The sequence below is a fragment of the Macrosteles quadrilineatus genome, unplaced genomic scaffold, assembly GCF_028750875.1.
Source record: "Macrosteles quadrilineatus isolate MER2022 unplaced genomic scaffold, UCM_ALF_1.0 Scaffold_9__3_contigs__length_116548681, whole genome shotgun sequence".
Lineage (NCBI taxonomy): Eukaryota > Metazoa > Arthropoda > Insecta > Hemiptera > Cicadellidae > Macrosteles > Macrosteles quadrilineatus.
The window spans coordinates 29,358,569-29,384,258 of NW_026542602.1; the positions used below are offsets into that span (position 1 = coordinate 29,358,569).

A 25,690-nucleotide genomic window follows, 5' to 3' on the forward strand; every position below is an offset into this window, starting at 1 on the left:
GAGATTATATAGAAGTCCAAAATTAATTTAACAGGTACTTATTTAAAAATCATCCATTTTCTGTCAACTATTTGCCTAGATTTAAGTCAACTAGAAGCTTTGAACTTTTAACTTTAAGATACTAAAGTAGGTATCCTATCTATAGATAGCCCACCAGTCGTCAATTTGTAAGCAAAAAAGAACATAGTTCTGTAAGTCAGTCAAAGATTGCGCTAGTGTGTAAAATTCCATTTTATCAGTCTGTCAGCTATTTGCTTAGATTTAAGTTAACTAGATGAAGCTTTGAACTTCGACTTTAAGATACTGAAGTAGGTATGTTATCCTAGCTATAGATGGACCAGCAGTCGTTAATTTTTAAGCAAAAAAGAACTTATTTCTGTAAGTCAGTTACAGATTGCACTAGTGTGTAAAATTCTATTTTATCAGCGTAAATCTGTAAGTGGCTCACATCAACTAGTTCCATTTTGTCTTTAAAACTGGCAAAAACATTTTTGCCACACTGCTCTGTTTTAATAGACTTTCCACACATGAAATTAGTCCAAATTAGTGCTTAGTGAAATTAGTGTTTAATCAAATCGGGGTTTCATTACGTACTACCAGAAGAAAATCATATACATACGCACAGGTCAATGTCCACATAAAATTAAATGTATTTGTTGGTAGAATACAATGCCGCAAATTTGAGCTCCAAAGAACTACTGAGTAAAAAATGGCAGCCGCTCAAAGATTCAAAATGGCAGATTTAAGAAATCTTTAAACGTCATTTTTGACTTAGTTGACCGTTTTGAGTTAAAATTTTCGGCATTGTATTGTAATAAAAGCCTTTAAATTGACGTGCATACATTCAACCTATGCTTGCATTTAAGATTTTATTTTAACTCTTAGCGGGCCGTCCCCCTGAGGATGGTAGTGTATCACTGAATAATGTGTTGTTAATGCCCAGGAACTGTGTACTAAGTTTTGAAGCTATATCTTTATCACCTTTTGAAATATTTAATCTTCCCTGGACTTTTTCCCCACTCTGTATACTGTTGCACCACATCTGTAACATTAGGACTATCTTCCCTATTCCACTAGAAAAACCAAAATTTGATGTTTTAACATTATTCTAGAATGCTTTAAATTTAAAATAACAATGAAATTGGAAATTCATATAAGGATATGGTGAACACTGATGATTAATAAATAATATCTTTGACTATCAATAATAGTCAATGATAATATTCTGATAACTTATTTGGAAAATAATATCATGAGAAAAAAAGTTATTATAGGAATGATTATAAAAATTTATAAAATATTTTTTTATTTCCAAAATATACAATTTGTTGTAAAGACAGTATGTGAAGAATATAAAACCAAATAAAACATAAATAAATATAAATTTATATACAATATATGTCAACACAATCGGAAGTCACCAAGGTCGCCACATATCACGAGAAACTTGTGAAGATGAGGTAGATGGTTGGTTTTGAATTTCAAGCAGACTTTTTCTGTCAAGTGAACTATCATTTCGATGGTGGGTGATAACAGTGTGTGATTTATTTTGAATTTCAAACAAACTTTTTCTCTCCTCAAAGATATTATTCTGAGGTAAATTTTCTCTGAAAGTTTTTTGTACCTTTAAAGGAGGTTGGTAATCAGTTGCTTCAATCAATAAGTTGGATTCATTCGGTAGTGGTCTTTTAACTGGATGAGGAATGTAGTCTTTTTTCACAGAGTAGTCTAAAGGATCCTTAAAAGTGGGTTTTCGATCAGTATAACGTTGTGGAAAGGCTTTCAGCATCTCATCTGAAGTTATAACAGTCAAGGGTTGAATCGGTGCATTGAAACTTGTAAAGCTGTTTGGTTCTTTTAAATTTTGTGGTTCTCTCGGAGGATAGTCCTGGTGGTGTTCGGACGTGGAGGAGACCTCAGGGCTGGGGAAGGGTTGGTCACAAGACTCCTCACCATAGCTGGACATCGTGGTGGAGGATGGACTGACAGGAGGCGACCGTGACCGTGCGACCGCTGTGAAGGCACTGGGGCGACCCTGCGGCTCACTGGTGGTGGTCACCTGGTTGTCCAGGGGTGGGGGAAAGCAAGGCAGATGCTGGGAGTTGGGTAGCAGCAACGCCAGTTCTCCGGACGGCAACCTGCTGGGGATCAGCTGTAGCCCTGTCATCATCTGCAGCCTGGCAGACGCTGTGTTGTTATTCACATCTTCTGAAGATGGCCGGCTACTTGGAGGACCAGTCTGTAACATTACAACATGCTAAGTGAATTCAAAATTTAGATAAGGTGAATGAATGAAACCAATATACACAAGGCCAAGCAAATAGTGACAAAACTCTTGATCTGAGATGAAACTCACAAAGAATCATCATCCCCTTTAACTTAAACTTGAGCCTTTCAACATTTATTTTAGGTAGCTTCCCAAACCAAGTCTACCAGAGGTAGTTGAACTCCTCATAGTTTGCACACCAGACCTGACAGACACAGGGTTCGATCCTTCAATCTACAATATGCTGCCTCTTGGCCAGAGAGACAAGGCCTTAGAGCACTAAGATGTTGATCAGACTCCCTCAGTCTACCTCACTAACAGCACTCGTCAACTATACGTGCAAGGGTAAAACTGAGAAACTTGACTCCCAGGTTGCTTCACATGTCAAAGTATAGCTTTTAACCATTAAACTTTCATAGGCTAATAAAATGTGTTAGTCATTGAAGCCTTAAGGGTAAACTGCACCTTCTACTAAACACTTATAAAATAAGGTAATCATCTGATTTCTTGATCCTTCTTTTGCTCTTGTATAGCATTGGTTGGATTCATAAAGTAGTAAACATTTTGCAGTGTTAAGATAATGTGTCAAAATAGTGTACATATTTTGTAAAGGTTTATTTCTTCATCCACTTTGATGAGCCACATTGTCGCCACATAGAGAGGTGAGGTATTTAGTATAACCAGTATAACCTAACACAACCCATACGTACCTGAGACGAAGGTGTGGCCATCTGCTGTAGACCATTGACACAAGATGCAAGATGGCTGACCAACCTCTGCTTGACCCCAGCTTCTACTCCATCTAGTCGGCCAATGTATCGGCCTACCTGCAACATTCCATTAGGTTTTTCATATTTTTTGGCAATTAATTGTGTAATAGTTGCTTTGAAAAAATCTTCTGGTCTGCAGACATTGGTTTTAGATTTAGTAAATAATAATTCTATAAAAAGGGTGATAAGAACGACTGCAACAACTATAGAGGTATCCCCCTTTTAAACACAACGTATAAAATATTATCGAAGATAATACAAACAACACTAGAAGAATACTCATAGATTATAATTGGAGAAAACCAAGCTGGTTTCACTAAAGGAAAGTTAACAACAGACCGAATTTACATACTGAAATAAGCAATAGCAAAATATCATGAGTATAAGCAGTCCTTCTATTGCATCTTTATAGACTTCACTAAAGCTTATGACAGCATTTATAGAAATAGATTATGGGAAATAATGGAAAAAGTTGGTACCGGTATACGTAATAAATTAATCACAAGATTGAGTTGAGTGTTAAGGGTTCAAAATGTAAAGTTAAAGTAGAAGGACAACTATTGAAGGAATTCAATGTAAATACCGGCATAAGACAAGGAGATGGGATATCACCGATGCTCTTTAACATCACCCTAGAAGAAGCGCTACAAAAAGTGAAATCATCAGAAAAAAACATCAATATTGGGGAAAAATAAACATATTAGCCTTCGCACACGACGTGGTCATAATGGCAAATAAGAAGGATGATAATAATAATTGAAGAAACAGGAAAAGTAGGCCTAAAAATTAATGACAACAATACAAAATTCATGAAGTGTGGAAGATGAGATGTCCAAGAAGCAGATGATGAAGATGATATCTTGCAGATAGAGGACCTCTCTTTTCAAAGTGTAAATAGCTTTAAGTATTTAGGAGTACTAATAACAGACAATAACAATGAAGAATTAGAAATAATAAGCAGGTTAAATTCAGCCAACAGAGCCCTTTCCCACAACACCAAATTACGTATTTACAAAACAATATTAAGGCCGGTTATACAATATGGATCAGAAACGTGGGTAATGAGCAAAAAGACAGAACAGAAAATAATATTTGAAAACAAAGTCCTTATAAAGATATTTTGCCCGGCGCTCGAGGATGGAGTATGGAGGAGAAGACATACCGTAACACCGAGATTAGGATTAGGGAGTGCTACAAAGACCCAGACATCGTAGCGGAAGTCAAAAGTAGTAGACGGTTGAGATGGTTTGGACATACTATGAGAAGACAGCAAAACTGCAGTGAGGAACATACTTGATAGAAACCCCGAAGGCAGAAGACCAGCAGGACGGCCTCTCCTTCAAATCTGAGGATTGCTGGTTTGAGGGTTGCTATTTCTCAAATAAAAATAGAATAGTCTCTGCACATTGCACAACACAAAACTTATAAACGTTGTTCTATAATGTATTTGACACCATACATACCTCGCCGGCGCACTCTGTGAAGCCAGACTGGAAGCGCTGGACCACAGTGGGGTCTGCGCCGGCCGCCAGCGACAGTTGCTGGCGTTGTATGGTCTGTAGATGTTTGACTGTCATCTCTAGGATATCTGCCTTCTCTAACTTCGAGTGTCTAGCAGGCTGGAACAAAATTGACAAATTTAAAATTTTATTCAAGAGACAATGTGCAGCCTAGACTATTTTAAAACACTCATTCTTCCGGTGAGGAGTAAAAGTGTTATGTTTTGCTTGTATTCAACTTTGTTTATCCATCTTCATTATATAATTCAAGTAAATTCACATTTTAAAATTCTTTTCATGAAATGTGATTATGGGTAAGAAACGATTCAGCATTTTGTAGGAGAGTAAATATAAAAATCATCATTTTTATCATTGGTTCCCTAGAAAATCTTTAAAAATTGTCAATCCTATTACAAATCATAAATACCCAGTTTTCAGTGTGCTTGTATTTTTTTGTGAGTTTCTTGAGTTTTTAGTTCACCATATAAGACAATAAACTATACCATCAACAACGTCAATGACTATACTTTTGAACAAATAAATAACCATAATTTTTTTACTCAAATCCAATGAACTATGCAAAACATTTCTAGTGTTTAAACTTGTTATTTAAATACCCACACTTTTGGGTATTTACCTAGGTGGATACCAATTTATAAATACCTTACCCATTGGGTATTTACCCAGCCTACATCACTAGCCTTACAATAGTTTAATCATTTCATTAATTTCACCGCTTTCAAAAACGTGGACTTCTCTAACTCATACAGGTTGTTAGATTTACAGTATCAATCAGGCTGCAGATTAAGGATAATTTCTTTTGACTTAACTATTATTTAATGTTGGATTTCACAATATTCACTATCGATCGTGATGCATCTTGTATAATACTGTGTATACATTAATTAATACAGTAAATGCTCCCAACACTATGACTCTCCTCATTCGAATTGTGACTTTACCATACTCCAGCTGACTTTCCCGGTCCCTTTCAGTAAACAACGACTTTCTGGTCTAGGAATGAAGCTGCTTGCTGAGTAGTGTGACAATATTATATTTTATTTTTAATGAAAACCATGCATTTAAAGTAAAAAATAATTAAATGAACATTTTTATGTTAAACTGTATGTGAAAAAAAGTTTTAAGTACTTACTTTAATATGAAAATAAATACTTAAACTAGTAAACAACATTTTTTTTGTCTACAATGATAAAATAAAAGGAACAGTAAAAACATAATTTTAAGATATACCGAGCAATATTTCTTAAAATGTTCTAAAACTACTTCAACAAACAATAGTCTATTGCTTAATTTTTGTACCAAACTGAAGGTATTAAATTTATTTTATGAACAATGTACTTAAGTTTAAAAATAAATTACTAAAAATACGGTACACCATGGAAAAAGTTTGGCGATAAAAATTTACAATTAGTTTGATTAGTGCTGAAAAGTATTGAATACTGTAAAGAATTGTAATTGGTTCAATAAATATGTAGGCATACCACCTTACATCAGGCGAAAACTGTTAAACAGGTTAAAACAAATTTTAGGGTATTACAGTAGTTTCAGTTTAGGTAAATTCATTATAATATATGACACACAAAGAGAGCATTTGTATAACAAAAGATTTAATAACCATTCTGTTTCATAAATGTTACTGTGTTCATGAAAAATGTTAATCTATTAGTGGTAATTATATTATTTATGGGTGCAACTGGGTTAATGTTCCAGTGGGACTTCTATCAAAGAGGTGCGGGTTAGAATCCCAACAGTCACCAATGATTTTAAGCTGTGATTCGATGATTTAGAGTCAACCACCTTTAAAAAAACCCAAATTAATAGGTCTCCTAAGCATTAAAATAGTTTTCTTATATTCGAGGCCTCCCTATAGCGTTGCCACAATTCAAAACAAACTGGTAGAGTTCTCATCCACCAAACACCTGCTGTCTGCTGGAGCATATGACCTTGCCTCTTATCAGACGACCTATGTTATCAGCGGTCGTGTCGGCGGCTTCTGTGACGTGAGAACAGTCGTCTTCCCACACTTTCCGTCTCTCTCTAACTCCCACGCGTCTGCCCTCTCTGTCGCACTAGTGGCGGCTCCATATCTTCATCTCACTCTTGTTGCTCGTGAAGGCTAGTTCTGCCACTTTCCCACGACCCTAGTTCTGTTTCTTCCATTCCCCCCTCCCCCACCCTTCTACGCGTGTGGTCGGCTCTTGGTCACCAGCTCAATGAAGGGGTTCCACTTCCAAGAATGGTGAATTGTAACTGAAGCCTTTCCGACTATGCAAGACTGAGCGTCTTATCTCAGTACAAGGTGTCAAGGCGTTCTCGGACTGAGCTAATGACTATGTGGTGTATTGAGTGGTGGGAAGAGATCGTCTGACGGTATAGAAAGTTTGAAGGGTATTGACTTTCGCTAACCGTATTTTTTTTAATTGCAGCTAAAAAAATATTAGAGTTATATTTTCGAATCAGAAAAAATACAAATATACAGTCTAAATTTGTAAGTTAGTGAAATTGTTTACAAATACTCCCCTTTAGTTTCTCGTTAATAGAATTCTGAAAAATGTTTGAGATTTAAGAGTTTTAAATTTAAACAGTTAACTTAATACTTTATGCTGCTTTAAATTATACAATACCCAGGACACAGCATATTGATCAAATTGATTGCAAATGAATTTATTTACTGTGGCTTATCACACATTCAACTCTACTAAATATTACATAGCTTCTTCAACCAGCCGCTACAGATAATCCAAGCTGTAAAATCCTTCTTTACTGCAAAGTACCATAGATAAAACATACTCTCTTAGTCCTTGTGTTGCTTAATCTATGAAAGTAGGCCCTACTTGTGCGTTAATTTGTCTTACAATAGAGTTTGAAATACTTCGACGAACGACAGGACCCCCCCCCCCTTGACAAAGCAAATCCAGGGCACAAAACAACTGAAGCCCAGCTCCTTCCTCTTCTTACTGTCAAGGTTAGGCAATCCATCAGTTAAATCCTTCAATCATTCAATAGGTAATTCAAATTCAAATTCTTAGTTGGAAACTTCAAACTATAGCTACAAAACATAATCTATTAATCCCTCATCAATCTTCAATTTGTTACATCTAAATGCAAAATATGTTTTATAGTGTTGATTGTGAAGAAAATGTTCGGTACAATTTTAATGGTAAAATATTTGCCCTATGCAATTGCACTTAATAGCCTATACTATATTACTAGGTCTTGTTGAAGGAAATGTTCCTTGCAAAAAGGATTGTAAATGCAGCCCTAACAAACCATGTTTTTAGGAAGGTAAGGTAAGAATATTAGCAGTAGAGCCAAATCGGGACAAAGTACCACTATATGGTAAAGTATCCTTGTTTTCACTGTGTAATGTGGAGGGGGTTACTTACGTCCTTGTTCATAGCGTCCAGGATGAGGGACTTGAGTTCGTTGAGACAGTGGTTGATGCGAGCTCGCCGTCGCTTCTCCATGATGGGCTTGTTGCTCTGAAACGTGACATATGAGCTGAAGTCTGTAGACATACATGATCTCATCACTCTGTGACATATCGTTAAACATCATGACGAGCTGTAGACATACAAGATCTCACCATCATTTTGTGACACATTGCTTGATCAACTGTAAACATACGAGATGTAACAATAACAATTTCTGTGACATATCGTTATATTGACATAATTATGAGTTGCAGACATACGAGATTACACCATCAATCTGTGAAATGTTACATTGACGTTATATTGAGTTGTCAACAGACGAAAGCCAGCCATCACTCTACAGCTCGACTATGTTACAATGTTATGAGACATATTGTTACATTGGCACTGAGCTGTATACATATGAGACCACGTCATCGTCATCACTCTGGGACATATTGTTATATTTACATAGTAATTAGCTGTCGACGTACTGTACCAAATATTACTTAAAGTCTGCGACACATTGCGAAATTGATATTCTGAAGAGCTGTAGAATACCAAATATGAAAATATTATTACCTATCACAAATTAAAAAATTTGGAATTACGAATGAACATAATGAAATACAATACCAATTGACGCTTAAGGGGTTTGAGAGGTTTTTTAACTTGAATATAAGAAACGCTGACATTATGAAAGTATTAGTTCAGCGCAGTAATTTATAACACTTTCATTGTGAGAAGGTCGTTGAAGGTGATCAGGTTTTTTGAAGAAGGAAGAAGGAACTGGCGCGTGCCGAGGGGAGGCTTTGAGAATAGGGGAGGAACGAAGAATATGTCAAGGAGGAGGTCAAGGACACATTCTCAAACGGATTTACATGACTTAGTCTTGGGAATCCAGTTCCACCCAGTGAATGAATGACAGCCAATAAATATTATAAATCAAATATTTTCAAACAAAATACTGTAAGGCCTATTGAAAGGCGTTCTAGCAAATCAATGGGCGTTACATATCAAACATATCCTCTTATAGATTTGTCATCCTTATAAATCAGCCGAAGACACGGCTTTAAGGCTTTCTGTCCCGTGTAGACCTATATAGATATTTCTACAATTTATCTCTTGTTATTTCACCAAAATTAAAACCTCCTGCTGTACAACAAGAGTAACAATTTACAATCAAAGAGTAAATCAATAATATTTGCCCAACAAGACAGAGAAATGTATTTACCACTAAACTATCTAGCCTTACTACTAATCTTTAAAAAAAATGGGGCTGGCCTAGTGGTCAAGCGTGGGGCTTTAGAGCCCGAGCTCCAGGGTTCAAATCCTGCCAATCACCAATAGATTTTATTCATGTGATAATGCGGCAACCCTCTAGGACGGAAAACAGGAAAAAACTAATCTTCATTCAAAAATAGATCCGTCTGCTTCAGAGCTGTATTTACAAATAAATAAAGTTTTTATTCATGAGTGAATCAAAGCTGTTTCACAAATTGACTCAAGTCAGGATCCAAACCAAACAAAAATTCTTAATACCACGAAAAAAATAAGATTAATTAAAAATTCTTAAGGCGATTCCACAATAAAACGAAGATCAATGTTTATTTTGCAGTATTCAATGTTAGTGGTTCTGTTCCACCACCCACAGCATATCTACCTATGGACTACACAAACGCAATCAAGTCAATGAGTAAATAGAGGTTTTTATTGGCTAGCAAGGATAATATTTTAGGGTGAGGTTCATAACACCAAGTTTTCATAACTCCAAGTACTTTTAAATACAATATTTCATAACACCAAGTTAAATTATTTCCAAGTAAATTATTTAACTATACTTTTCTTCATTTGCCTATCACGTCAATATGTTAGCATTTGTCTTTAAAAAATGTAGTGTCCGAATGAGTGGTGATATTATGCTTCTTAGTTTCCGTGTGATTAGTAATAAGTCAGTGGAAAATTGATGTTTATACGAGTAACAATCTGTATTAATATCTATTGAACCGAACAAACAAAACAGTTTTTGGTCTAAAACTTTACAGAAGTTTCTAATACCTATTTAAATTACTGAAAATCTTGGTTGTGTTAAAGCACGTTTCATCAAATCTTATGAGAACAAACAACAGAGAGAGGGGAAGAACTGAAGAAGGTATCATCATATTGACATCTACAGTAAAATACTGTAATACTATTCTCATTAATGCATACCGGTAGTGTTTACTAGGTTGAATAAAACAAAACTGCCCGTTCAAGATTATACAAAAATAGTTATTTTATTTTTGGAATTATAGTTTTTCTTATAAAATGTATTTAGTTCAATCAATAATTTTGTGTAATTTTATGTCACAGATAAGGGTAAACATCTACAAGTAACCGTTTTTTTTTCAGATGAGTACTAATCTTACAAGCCTTAACACTGAAAAAAAATTATTGTGGAAGCTATTAGCAAAAACAATGTTACTTACCCGTCTCTGTTCAGCTTTGGACATCGTTGATCCTTGCTGATGTGACACATATCCCTGGTCCATCTCATCCTCGCTGATGGGCATCCTGCCAGTGATAACACACTGTAGATATCACAACAACACAACCAACTCAACTAGTCATCACACCAACACAACACATGATCAACACATTCGCAACAATCGATCAGCTGATAACGAAAGTAAGACCGCGGGAGACGACGTGCTTCCAGCGAGGTCTTGGCGGCGTCTAGTGAATTCAACTTTAAAAATGCCAACACAGGAACTAAAAATTCTCCCACGGCCCCCCCTCCCTTCGCGTGGCCCCCCTTGTCGCACGACCGCGCACGACTATCTCGCTCTCTGTTGCACTCGTGGGAAGGGTGCTACCGGATCCCGTATTTTCCCACATTGTAAATACCTACACTCTGCCCCGCTCTGAATGGAGAACCTGTCTTTGTTCTGCGCCCCTTCCATTTCGAGTTTACTGGTTTCACTTATTCATTTTGAACAATAGGTTTTATATGAGTTGATAATTTGATTTTATAGCCAACGTTACGTAATGAGTTTCAGCATTGACTATACGTATAGTCAATGGTTTCAGATACTTTATTCCACTTCTTGTTTTATGAGTTTTTTTTAATATTCGTAAATTTTGTGAACTTTTATTAAGTTTGTGAATCCATTTATTATTATTTTATTACTATTATAAAGAAGAGGTGGTGTCTGTCTGTGTATCTGTGTGTTTTTATGAGATAAACTCAAACACTACTTAATCAACTTTGCTCAAATTGGACAAAAATGAATCCACCGCCCTGAGGATAGGCCCTACTTGCGTCTTTCTACCCCAGAGAAGTCTAGTTTCAGTTTCTAATCTACTGTACAACTTAGCCATCTAAACTACGATTACTTATGAAACACTGTTGTCAAATGTCTAGGGCCATACTACAGTAACAGAACTCATATACTGTTACAGCTCAATAAGAGACGTGGGCATGTAGCTTATTAGATTTAGTACAAAGTGATCTAGTTTTTACACATTAATCTGCATATATATCTCTCTAGTCTTACAAGACTTGTATAAAACATACAACTGCACACCTATGTGGAAGGTGTAATTAGTACACAATCATTGTTACTTAGTATTTTATCATGTAATACGCGGTTACTTTGGAAGAACCTATCATTTTTCCCTGTTAATAAATCTCAATTATCTCTTCTAAAAGTCTCTAAAACCTTGGTGTCTCAAAATAACAAAAATATGTTGAAGCTATATGAAGTTTGAAGTATCTTGAAGCTATACTTTAAGAATTTACAGATAGGCCTAGACTGCCCTTCTTGGATCCTTGTAAATAAGGCAATTCAACATATTCATCATAAGATAATAAAGGTGATTCGTAACAATAAAGAAAACGTTATATGCAGCTTTAATCTGCCACTGACTATGAAGTTATGAATAAGTAATGAGTCTTGGATACTTCTCGGTAGACCTGCAAACGGCAGTAAATTTAAACTCACTTAAATACAAAGGTTATGCTAATACCGTATCTGACTTATCACCTTAAAAAGTGGTCTAACCGACTCTCCCACCGGTGTGGGGGTGAGGTCAACTTGCTGGACATTGCACAACACCAGCACCAGCGCCACCCCCACCTGAGGACCGTTGAAAGTGAAGGTAGCCTGGGAACCGACAGCATCCCCCGTGAGAACCTACCCTCCCTCCGCTAACTGTAATCTTGGGCAACCGGGGCCGGAAGTGCGGGGACCGGAAATAAAGAGTAACACCTGACCCGGGGTTCCGATACATCGGGGGGAGGGAGATAGGGGCAGATTAGCAACTGGTGTAGGGGCGGAGACAATAGCATTGCGATGGGGGGATTTCACTTTCAATGCCGCCTGTTGACCGTGACTTGGGCCGGGTGATGTAAGACCGCTAACGTGGAATTTTGCATCCAGAATTTTTTTTTAGATTTGGCTATACAAGCAGTGCAGTTTCGTAGAAATAAAAGATGGGGACCAGCCGCTTATATTGAATCTAAAGTAACAGGCCGATGAAATATGTCTCTGGCTAATATAAAACTTATGGCTAAATAATTGTAATTAATGTACGTAAAGCTAGTCATCTTCAAATACAGCTTAAATTTATAAAATGCATACCAAAGGAGAAGAAAACTCATTTTTTAAATTGAGACACTAATGAAAATTGTCATTCGTCGTAGGGCTTTGCAGACGGTGTTATTATATAATCCACATAGCCTACTCAATAAAGGTGTTGGGTCGGAACTAATTAGTGAAAGGCAGATTTCTTCATGGATCATATAAGGAACATTATCTGAAAAGTCCCCGCCCCTCCTCCTCTTGCTTCCCCTCCTACTCCTCTTTTAAGTTAACATGTGTAAGCCTTTTTATATTTTATAAATAAAATCTAACAAAAAACCACTAAGTGGTAACACTTTCCCCGCCAAGTCAGCAACCCAAAAAAGACAATAAATCACCACTTTTCCGCCAAGTAAAACAATGTAATGTATGTAAGTTTGGCAACTTGGCGGCAGACTTTTGCTTGTTTTTTTTCATTAAAGTTACGTTGGTGGATAATTTCACAAATCAACTTCTCTAATTAATTAGTCCAACTAAGTATAATAATTTCGAGGTAATCAGTAAATATAAAACCATCACTATTATGATTTTATGAAATGTGACACAAATAAGGTCAAATTTTGTAAAATAAGCTCTCATCTAGCAATGTACTATTGGGAGAGATACTTGCTCAATGAAACTAATTTTATGGTATTTTTTAAAGTGATCAAGCAAAAGTCTGCCGCCAAGTGGCCAAACTTACATACATTACATTGTTTTACTTGGCGGAAAAGTGGTGATTTATTGTCTTTTTTGGGTTGCTGACTTGGCGGGGAAAGTGTTACCACTTAGTGGTTTTTTGTTAGATTGTATTTATTTTTGTAGAAAATTAACAGTTAAAATAAAAATCCTCTTTTCTCTTATATATAGACCAGGGCACAACTACATATAAAATGCATTGGTGTTACATAAGTGTTCCGATAATTAAACCCGTATATCTAAAGACTAGTGTAAATTGAGCCCTTATTAGAGAAGTAAAAATGTAATCAAACAGATTAGGTTTGTTAGAAATAGCATAAGGCAAAACAAATATTGAAAAACTCATTTTTATCCTAAAAATACATATCACTTTTTACATTCACTTTTTTGCTTGTTTAACATACGTAGACGGATTTTCCCGATTGTTTTATTTGTTTTAGTGTATCAAAACATAAAACTAACCTTATTTAGTTAAATAAATTTTGGCAATATTATGAAGAAACAATGTTAAAACTAACCTTAGTACTAGTACTAAGTTTCAAGTTCCTAGGTTTCATATGTTTTGATAAGTAGTATTAAACTGTTAAAAATGACGAGCTGCTGTACCAGTGTACCATCGGTACACTGCATTTTTCAATGGAAAGTATCGGGGAATATCACTGCTCTAAGTAATTTTATATAGTAAGTAGCTCAAATCATTCGGTATACCTGAAAAAAATACTTTATAAAAGTTTTAAAATAATTTTTCAGCTGATCCTATGAATTTCTCTAACATTTTAAATTAATTGAGATTTAATCGCAGCTGATCCTTCTTTTGTTTTGATTTTAATCCCATGTTATTTAAATGGGCCAAAATCGTACTTTGAGGGCTTGCCAAGGGTTTATGGGTCAACGCACCGACTTGTGACCCTCAAAAGGCACATCTACACGCTAAGGGCTTTCAAACAACATAAAAAACATTAAAATTGAGCCAGTGGTTTGGGCTGTAGGTCCGTCAACATTTAAGGAGAAGAAGGAGAACACGGAAAATTTGTGAATTTTCAAACTAGTTTTTCTTGGCTCAAACACAACCTTTTTTTAAATTCTTTTTTTTATTTTGCCAAGAATGATTGCCCCTATCCAGTGGATGAACAATTATTTTAATAGCTTTTGTTTCTTCAGAGCTATAGACGAGTAAAAAAGCCACTTTGTCACGTCATGTATATATACACTGCAGCAGCTGTGTACCGCTGGGGGACTTGGCGGGGCGGAACGCTGCCGCGTTCCTTAATATCTAAGTAACAAACAGCAAAAGGGTTATTTTTATTTCGTCATATAATTCTTCAAAGTATGCTCTAAAATAACATTTATTAGTGTGAAATCGATAAATTTAGCATTTCTTTGTAATTTAAGTTTGAGTTTAACAGTTTTCACTTTTAAATTTCAACAATCGTGTGTTTTGTGAATTTGTATTTATATGAGACAAGTTACAGAAAAATGTTTGAATTTAAAAAGTTGACAAATTTATCAATCTTTTAAAAAAATTGGGTTTTATAAACTTGAATTGCAGCCAGTTGACAGAATCTGTCTGAAAACGGGAGGTGACGTCGGGCGCAAGAGCACTCGCGGCGCGGATCCATGAGTAGGGAATTTGTTATAACACAGCTGGCATAATTATGGCCATTGCGGTGGTGTTCGGCATCAACCACCTAGTCAGTTCAAGATTGCTGCATTTCGTCTCAACATTATATATACACTCTGGCAGAAGTTTTCAACAAGCGACGTAACTGACACTGAAACCCACTGTGAGTTCTAACATCAATGAAGTTTCCTTCAAAGCATATGTTTCTCAAATAAAGGGCAAGCTCTCAGACAAATATGGCCAGAGGAATTCTGTTTATTTTGTAGAAATATATATCTAAAACTAAACGATGGTCCATAAATTCATAAGTCACGGCATTATTGTATGGCTTTTGTACAAATAATTTGTGATTAGCAGGATTTGAACTCAGGTCTTCAGGTCGTTTCATTGAGTGATTCATAGTGGTTCTCGATATGCGCAGCGGCATCATGCACGCGAAATATTGCTCAGTAAAGACATGTTAAACTGCACCACGGTTTACGTTGGTTTTGGTAATTTACACGTTCATTAATTTAATTTGCAAAAGAAAATTATGTTGTACCATAAACACTTGTAAAGGAAACTCACATTTTATGTACAAATAATTTTGGCTTTTATTAATTACGTTTCAGTGGAATTTCAATTTATTATGATGAAAATTTTCCTGAAATAGCTGCCCAAATTATGTCAACTATAAAAAGAGTGCATACAAATTGTAAAATCTACCCTTAAAATAAGAGTGAAACATTGAGTTGACGCCAGTGCACTCAAACGTCACCAACACGAAACACTCATCAACACTTGCTCTACTTTACCCTATATCAAATAATCTTCTGTGTAATCGTTGCTCAATAGTTACAACAGATAATTTTCCCTTTGTACTGTATTATGTAGTTGGCTTAATAATTACTTAGCAATCCATAAGGCCAATGTTAAAGTTTTAAATTTTCAAATGAGTTGTGTAGTGAAATATGAATTTTCCTGAAGTAGTGCCTGTCGCAAATCACGTTTTTAGGGCTATTAGTACCTAATTCCAAAATCTTGTTAAAATCCTTCCACTGATTTCGAGATATATATTACAGACAGAAAGACAGACAAACAGACATAGTTCGTATTAGAATATCAAATGAGTTGTGTAGTGAAATATGAATTTTCATGAGGTAGTGCCTATCACCAATCACGTTTTTACGGCTAGAAGTACCTAACTCCAAAATTTAGTAAAAATCCTTCCGTTGGATTTCGAGATATATTATAGAGAGACATACATCAGACATAGCTCTATGTAGGATAAGTTAAATCTTCGCATCATGTATTCTTTTTCAAATAAATGTTACCAACTAACATCCCAACCCTAGTCACGTTTATGTTACCATTTATTTATTCTATGATGTCATTTACCAATTTTGCTGTATCATTGGTCTAATACTACCAAACTATACATCCACCCTACCATTCAAAAGGTTAATTTTATTCCTTGATACGATTTTTATTTTGACTCCAATATTATTCACGTTTGGTAAAAAAATCGTTTTAAAGTTTCCCCATAGAACAAAAAAGAAGAAACCTAACCACTCGTTAAATCTAATGATATTTAAATTTAGAATAAACATGTCTTATTTATGGTAATTTTTTTAGTAAAAATCCTATCAGACAAATATTTCCTTAGCCTAGGTTTGCTGTAGTGGGGGTTTTATTTAATTATTGTAGTTTCAAAAAAATAAACACTGTATGTTCTGCGGGTTTTGTAGAATATTATTTTTTTTATTAAATCTTTTGAACTTAATTTCCTAACGTCACTCCCCTTTGTTCTTACCATTGAAACATTAAGTAAGAATGTTCATTGGTTTCGCGTGTTATACTCTGTTAATATGGTCGTTATATTTCCAAGGATTTATAACCTTCAGCGTGGTAACGTTTTAAAAAATCATGTGCGAAATTCTACTTTTACTCAATATGTATTAGTAAAATAGAAAATAGGACTTTTGATTCGATCCAACCCTATTCTCTTGAATATGTTGAACTTTGACTTTTTGAAACAACCTTTCTGTCCAGTTTCACCTTTTAGTTTGCCTCGTATATAAGCGTGTTTTCACCCCACCGTTCCTTAGTTCGTTTCCCTTTGTTTCCCCACCTCGCCTAGACCCCAGGTTCTACCCTTATCTAGGTCTTGCCCCAATTATAAGGGCGTGTGACCGACCTCAGGCCTAGATAGTTCCCAGGGAGTCTTGCACCTTTCAGCCTGAGAACCAACGGGAGGCCTTCTACCTGAGGGAATCCTTTCAATCTCCAAAATACGGGAAACCAATCACCACGGCCCTAATCCTTTCCCCTTTCTCAGGGGTGTAAAATTATTCATTATTGCCTTTTAAACAATGTAGCTTTTAGTTACAATCATCTCCATTTATACTTGACTTAAAATACCTACTTTGTATGGTTGCCATTTCATTGAAAAGTATTAAGTATTAAGTTCATCGTCAATAATTTATATAGCTACTGTAAGATCGGCTATCTATAAAAAAATAAACTAACAATTTCCATCTTTTGTGCGTCAATCTTGTAACATTGTTAACCTGGTTCTTAACATTAAGCTCACCGTACATTTGGCAATACTTCCTTTATGAAATTTCAATTACGATAGATTATTTTAAAAACAAGTCAAAGACATGTTTTGTAAAAAAAAATATGATATTAAGCTGCGCATTATACAGCTCTTGATTCAAATGACGTATTTGTTCAAAGCTTCGATAAGTATGTCGTATGTCGTATAGCGCAGCAGCAGTCTTCTTCTTGATTCAAATTGTTAAACGCACCAATGCACCGAGCAGTATAATATGTTGGTTTGGTAAGCGCACTGCGTAGCAGTACTTAATGGTCTTCGCTAGCAGCTAAAATGTAATAAGGATTAGCTGCCAAATGAAACCTTTAGACTTTGAAACTGGTCTTAGTGCCGAAGCCTGGTCAGTATGTAATAAATAATTGTATACAAAAAAGTGTACTTAGTTTATTAATGTTGAATCTTATCTATCTATACTATTATAAAATAGAGGTGGTGTCTGCCTGTCTGTTTGTCTGTGCGGCTGCCACGGCTATAATACTAAACCGATATAGCCAAAACTAAGCACAAAGATTTACCATACATCTAGGAATGCCCTTAGCATGTTCACCTTCCTGAGTTCTCCTCGGGCTTTGCCCCGTGGATGTCCAAAGTTTTGAGGTGAGGTTTTCAAAAGTATATATTGATTGGTCTCTATGGTAGAATAAGAAAACTCATCTTTGCTTTGGCATTTTAATGCAAACAAGAATAACTCTCAAATGCTTAGTTCACAATTTCAGAGAGCTGGTCCAAATAAATTAGATATATCTTACACGACTACGTAGTACACTTAATCTAAAACTTTATCATTGACTAGCTGCAGAGTATCCGTCCTTCGTCCGGGGTTGACGTATGTTTAAATGGTGCTTTTTGAAATCTGAAATGAAAAAAAACAGTGTAAAATAAGATTCAATTCCAGTAAATGTACCTATCAAAAACTTTTAACTTACTAATTACATAAAAAAGACATTTTCAGACAATAAAACAAATAAAAAACTCAAAGCTTTTACTTACTTTTAAATGATAAAATCAAACCATAGATAAAACAAACATAGACAAACAATAATTTACTGCATCTGCTTAATATTACGGTTTGAATGAAAAGAAACACGTGATCTTGCTTCTAAAAAGCATTGCTCACTTAGCATTGATTATAAAAATATCTCATTATATAGGCCTACTATGTGAACAAACAAAAACGTTAACACTCTTACTACTAAAACAAACAGAAATATACTTAGCCCTACTATTTATAGCTCCTACTATTCATGCACCAAAGGCAAGTGCATATACAACTTAGTTTTTTATTGTTGTTTTTAAATTGAAATATTTTATATCAGCTTAGAATTAGGAAGTTTAACGTCATTCAAACAATAATTATGTCGAGGGTAGGTTAAGTTAAAAGGAACTTGGTTGAAAATATACATGTAATGACCATGAAACGCTCGTATTTTCATTATTAGAATAGAATGTGAAATCTACAGGAAGAGTCAAAAGTTATAATATAGATAGGTAGTACAGTAGCTACCTCTGGATTAGAAGACATCATAACTAATCTATGAGTAGTAATATGAAATTATGATTTAAAAATGCGTGAAAAGGCAAATGGTGTGAACAATATGTCTCTCAAAATGGCAAAAATATACAATTAATTATCTCCTTGAGAAAAATTTTCAATTTTTAAGGTGTGTTCCCTACTCTAAACACATGTTAATTGTTAAAAAATGTTAAAATGATTCAAGTAAATGTGAACTTTATAATTTCACTATTTTTTTACACCAAAATCTTTCAATACGATTACCTATTCACATTAGTGAAATTTTAAATAATTAATTAGGGTTAGATACAGCAACAGATATACAATCTCACTTATTTCATAAAATCAATAATCAATTAACCATTAAATATAAGAATAAATAAACATGTCATATGATTGTAGAGAATATTATATGCCCATTTATAAACCAGCTGTGGAATTGTGAATTAATGTGGTTTGACAGTTCAGCTGTTTACATTTGGGTGGCATAGCAAATTGCAAACATTGTATGTGTTCTCATGGCAGCCATGGAGACCAATCAATATTTACTTTTAAAATCCTCACCTCAGAACTTTTAAAGCCAAAGAGGCAAAGCCCACGGTCAGTAACGAAGTGTGAATAGTCCTATAAATGTTCTTGGTATGGTAGCTTATTTTTGTATAATTTAAGCCCAGTCAGTTCAGTAGTTTATGCGCCTATTAGTAACAAACATACAGAGAGACATCACTAGATTTTTATATAATAGTATAGATTAATAATTCTCTATGTCAATGACTACAGAAAATTAATGTTATTATTGATATCTTCACGTTAAGTAAGCTCAATCCTATGTACTTTAAAACCTTTGACACCTTTGAAAACTGTTCGATAAGGTTCACGTTAAAAACCTGTTCTAACGTATTATTAACAAATATAAATAATACTGATTGGACGAATTGAGGCAGATGTACAAGTCTGCAAATTAATATAAACGAGAGGTCGTCCAGTGGTCGAAACTCGACCAAAAATATCTAATGTACTGTACTCACTTATCTATTTTCACCCCACACTGTAAATAAAACATGTGATAAGAGTGTCTTCCATTTGTTTTGATTTTCTGTTTATATTCCGTTGTTATTTCGTCACCATGGCAACGCATAAGATCCATGTTAATTTTTTCAAATTTTTAAACTCATTTTTCGTGCTTATCTTTGAGCCTATTTAAATTTATAAAGGGATTCTGCACACCTAGAGGAAAATAGCTTTCTAATGGTATGCGTAGATTTTACCTACGATGCACACGAGCTGAGAAAAAAGGTTTTAAAGAAACACGCTTGCCTATTAATATATAGATAGATAAATGCGACCAGTATCACACCACAGAGGAGTGCACGACTTGTTGGATGTTTCCGCGTAAGTATGTCTGTAAAAACAGTGAAAACATATAGTCATCGAGTTTATGGAAAAAAATTCCATTTCAGTTATACTGTATCAACATCTACACACACATAGCTTGCAGCGCTGCGGTGGCGGTTGCGGTTATGCGGTTACGTGTGATGTGATGGCATCAGCTGACCGCACGACTGCCACGCTCCCGGCGGCGCGGGAACACAACGCAGGCGCAGTTCTCACACGGTCTCCACGCGCCGCTCGCGCCGCGCACCTCCCCTCCCCTCCACCGTACTAGGCCGCCGCCGCCGTGCCGCGACCTTCGACCTCTACTAGATAAACAAATTAGCTGAGGAGCGGTCCTCAGAACCAGTCTCGCCGTCTCGCCTTCCTCAGACCTCTCGACTCACCTTTCCCACGAATCAGACGATTGAAAGTAACGTCGCAACGGTATGTCGTTGCCGCTCACTCTTATCCGATAAGCGGGTCGCAGACAGGCTCAGAGTCGAGTATTGGCAAGTGACTGGAACTGTTGTAAATTTACAATCTTCTTACCTCCAGAAACGCTTTCAGATTAATTATCTGTTATGGAAATAATGTATTTGCATGTAGAGGAGGGAAGCAACAACAGCAACCGAAACCTACACTGTCTCAGACTCCTAATGATGAGACCTTTGTATATGGCTGTGGTTTGGACACTTATTTCGGATTGGCTCGACGGAACTAAACAGATCGTTTGACACAGACATAGTACAGTAGTTCAAATATCTCTAGACCAGTGGGGATAATGAGCTCCAGTGCCAAAACGACCCCTATCCTCTCTTACACCCAGAGCTTGGGCTGCGGCTACATGAATTTCGGTACTATGTTTTTAAACGTACTGTTTTAACTTTGGAGTACCATTTTTCCGCTCCAATCTACCATTCCTTGTCCAGAAAAAAACAAGTACCTACTATATTTCCAGTAATTTAAGTTATTTTATTGTTTATACCTGTGAGAGTTATACAATAAAACAGTACAGAAACATTTCTTCACATTTGAAGGACAGTTTGTGTTGGTTTTCCAGATGCGGTGATATTCAGCTGAAGCTGGGCTCTGAATCAGCAATAACGTCATTGTCACGAACACAAAAGCCATTTTTGTTTGCTAGGTATCAAATCTGGACTTTTGGGAGTCTGGGACCGTTCCAAGCTCCAATCACTAGACTAGCCAAGCTACTGAACAATATTTGATCTTTTTGTGTTCTACGACTTGGTTGTAAGTAGGCTATAAACAAAATTTGATTACAGCTCTTGTATCTATCTCTTTCCAATGCTACGCATATACCGTAGTCCCCTTCTGTGGAACGTCACATATGCAGGTATGCGTTTACAGTTTGGCTACAACACTCCACTACACCCTCTGTTCTAGTTCCAGACTCCGCCCCTCTGGCTACCCGTGGCTCCCAGACCCAGGGTCCACGGTCCAGCGACGACCGTCACGCTACAGGTCCTCTGGTCCACCAGGTGTCCAGACTGGGTCTACCGTGGGAACTGCTGACGTCTCACTCACCAGCGGCTCTTGAAATACTCTACGATCGTTGAGGCTGAGACTGTCTTAGTTTAGGAAACTATGCTACTTATACCATACACCAGAGACTCTAGTTCGTGTGTTCGTGGAATATACATGGAGCTATCCTGAGCATGTAGATTGTTGTTGAGTAGGCCTAACATTTAATCGAATTTGGTCCGGTGAATTAGCGATGACAATTTGGCGGTCAATTTATAATTTTTTTATCATTGTTATATTATTGGTTTTTACTAACTTCCGTTCTAATTAATTAATCCTCCGTATTAACTCTATCAAAAACATCATTCATATAAACTTGTAGACTACTCCTTACTTGGGTAGCTTTTTGATGGTTCGAAACTGGACTCAGTCGTAGTTGATCATTCGGCTTTTAATGAATGGTCATGACTAATGAAACAGCTGGCCTTAGTCAGTAGGTAACAAAGCTACACAAGGCATCACACTCCGTTCTTCACCCATTCTTCACTCATATTTGGGTTAAATACGCACCTAGATGGCGTAACCATCTCAAATTATATTTATAATGATAATGGTACACTATATTTATCCTGGGCTAATTATGTAGTAGCCCTGATATTTACCCATACACCATGTGAGCTGCAAGCACAAAAGGTTGCAAGCACCAGTATCGCATGGAATCAACAAGTAAACCGTTATCATTATCGTCGGCGGTTATATGCGGCTAATTAACATTGGTCAGCTAGTTCCCAGACAACCACCGACACAGGTGGAACCCTCCCCCCCCCCCCAACAGCCACCGGAAGTCGCAAGTCGCAGGTGTTCGGAGGAAGCATTTCCGGTATCTCACCCGTATCAGATCAGTCGACATATCCGCGGATGGTCTTTCCCTGTCGTCAGGAGTTCAAGGCGAGTGTCTGAACTGTAAACAGGTGTATGAAATTATCATGGGAAGTGACTGTGTTATGGGTTCCTTGTGTGGTGGACAAAGGAGTATATAAGTGAGGGAAATGACTAATACGTCTATCAAAGAGTTTTCTTTTTTTAGGAACAAAGCGTACACTTTTAAGCTTTGACCTTGTATAGACCTTGTATTATATCGATAAAGTGCTAATTAGTTTAAGACAAAACATACTTGATCAAATTTGATAAATGTAAATTTAATAAATGTACTGTGCTTGGCTAGTTGTTTATATCGGTGCTTTTATGTCTTCTAAATGTGCCTCAGCATAAAAAACATAAGAGACAATATAGTATTACTTTAATATCCACGCTCTTAGCTCTATGAAAAGATCATTCTACTTTTTGTTTCGGCAAATGCTGCAGCCGGTTATCTAGTAAATATTTCTACTGTACTTCAAAAGTGTGAAAGTTTGATATGATCTGACCAGGGAGTTTAAGGATTCGAATTTTTGAGAGTATATATTATCAATATTCACAATGCCAATAAAAATACAATGTTCACATTTTGATTTGATAACTTCTTTCAAAGAAATTTAGACAATGATACTTAAAGACTGTAAACTACGTACTTTCAAACAAATTACTAGAAATTGTAAAGATATGTTAGTAATAGTAAATACGTTTACTGAGCCTTTCGATAAGATTGATTACATACTACTGTACGTTATTTTCTATAGCTTATTTTCCTTGGCTTCGCCTCGTACGTGAAATTTAGTGATCCTGTAAAGCTTAGGCACACACTGGAATAAGTCACTTTCAATACTAGTAATGAAATATACAATTTCCCTCGTGTTTACACCTTAAAACGTGGTAGTTTCCAGTTAACCATGATTACCAAACCAACGAAAACAAAACAATATATTTTACACGGTAAAAATATATAAGTCAGTAAAAAGTGATTGAAAACATAATGTACAGTACAAGTGCTTAATGTACGCGCCTTATTACATTTGAGGTGCATTTATTACTGCTCGTGCTATTTATTTCCGAAATACGGTACTGTATTGGAAATGTCCTTTTTTAAACTTAACTTTTAGTACTACAGTATCAGTTAGTACTACTGTTATTATTAGCCAAATTGCAGTAAACTGGTTATAGTTATCGTTAAAAGTTTATGGTGGGTGAAATTACAGCAAACCTGTGTACAAAGCTAATTCCCAACAAATGTTTACTAATAAACTTTTTGTAGTTTGACTATAACAGAGGTCGTTCGTTCTTTTTTATCACGTTAAACCATAAATCTACAGTGTAATTTGTAGAGCATTTATAATTGATTACATTTGATATTTATTGCATCAATGACACATTGCATGAATTTTTATGTCTGGTTCCATTACATGAATAAGGAAAATAAACAACCAATGCTTAATATGATATTTTTAATGGAGCACAAGCAGTTTTATTCTTTTGTAGTTGGCCTGGAATGTGAATTATGATACGTTAAAGGATACCACGTGACAATTTCAATTTACAATCATTCTTTCCCAGTAAAACAGTAAAATGCTATATAGCCTACGAGTATATGTTGAGTATGTGTTGTTTATGAGTATATGTTATACGAGATAAACAGTACTTAAATATTACGCTACACTAAATTGCTGATTTGTCCCAAATTTACTGTTTTGCACAGATGATGTGTTTATAGATAAAATATTCAACAATGCACCTAATTAATCAAATAGTATTTTATAATATTCAAAATAATGAAGACCAATAGCAACAGCACCAAGTCAAATTCAACATCGACTGAGCTTAAACACGCATTTGTGACATTAACTGCGAAATACTCTGGACACAACTTTATACTCTAACAGCTATTGGGCATTATTGTTTTAAAAATGCTTAGAACACCCCCTGATACAACATAAAAATCAAGTTGTCAAGTTGATGTAAATGTATAATTTGTTTCTTTACACACATAGTTATTAATGTTTCCAATTCCACAATACGCTAATGCTAGTTCCAAGTTTTTAACGTATATTTTGGATACAATATATTTGGTCACTAATAAGGCTATACTGATGATTACCTTACAAAGTACCACCTTAGTGTCTTTAGAGCAACCACACTAAAGAGGTTGAATGTGCCTAACAAAGTCCCACCCACTTCACTGTTTCTAAAATGTATAATCAATAGGGATGTATAACTGTTTTCTATAGGGGACCACATTTCTGAATTCATGCTCCGCTACAAGCCACCCCCACCGCTATAACTACTAGGGCTTACACGTTTTAAAAACTACATTTCACCTTTGTAAAAGTGCAAAACAATTATATCTGTCTGCACTGACTGATTTAGGAGGTAAAAAGTAACGGGGCCATGATTAAAACAATTCCAGAACTTAAAAATTCTTTTATTTTACAAAACAGCAAACCCATTATGCAGTAATATAACATGCATTGTAACTGTTAACTTGGATTGTGAGGTGAAGAAAATTATTATTTAATTAATCAAGGTTATGATCACTATTTAGTAGTAATAATGAGTAAATAGTAAACAAAGTGTGTATACTGTTAATACTGTTCGATGAAATGGCGACCATACATAGTAGGTATTTTAAGCCAAGTATGAATGGAGATGAGTGTAGGATGAGTGGCGCGATCTCGCAGTAACAGTCAGAAATCTGCAACACGGTAATCAATTAATATAAAGACAGCAGTACTTACAACAGACTGCAGACTGTATGCATAGCTTGCGCCGTACCGGGCTACATACTACAACTTGGAGAGTGCCTTCACTCCGGCAAACGCAATATGACTACTGCATACATATTGCCTATCTGTGTGACACGACGGCGCTCTCTGCATATGCGGCATGTGGCAATCTGCATCAT

At 35.8% G+C, this 25,690-nt stretch overlaps 1 protein-coding gene across 1 annotated transcript; it reads right to left on the reverse strand.

Moving 5' to 3' along the window:
* Nucleotides 1-1,408: 1,408 nt before the first annotated feature.
* Nucleotides 1,409-10,669, reverse strand: LOC129003997 (transcription factor HES-1-A-like). Its single transcript, XM_054432365.1, has 5 exons — nucleotides 10,438-10,669; nucleotides 7,943-8,038; nucleotides 4,500-4,655; nucleotides 2,977-3,093; nucleotides 1,409-2,239 (listed from the first exon to the last, which is right to left on the reverse strand). The coding sequence occupies exons 1-5, from the start codon at nucleotides 10,519-10,521 to the stop codon at nucleotides 1,418-1,420; spliced, it is 1,275 nt and encodes a 424-aa protein (XP_054288340.1). The 5' UTR covers nucleotides 10,522-10,669; the 3' UTR covers nucleotides 1,409-1,417.
* Between the last annotated feature and the right edge of the window lie 15,021 nt (nucleotides 10,670-25,690).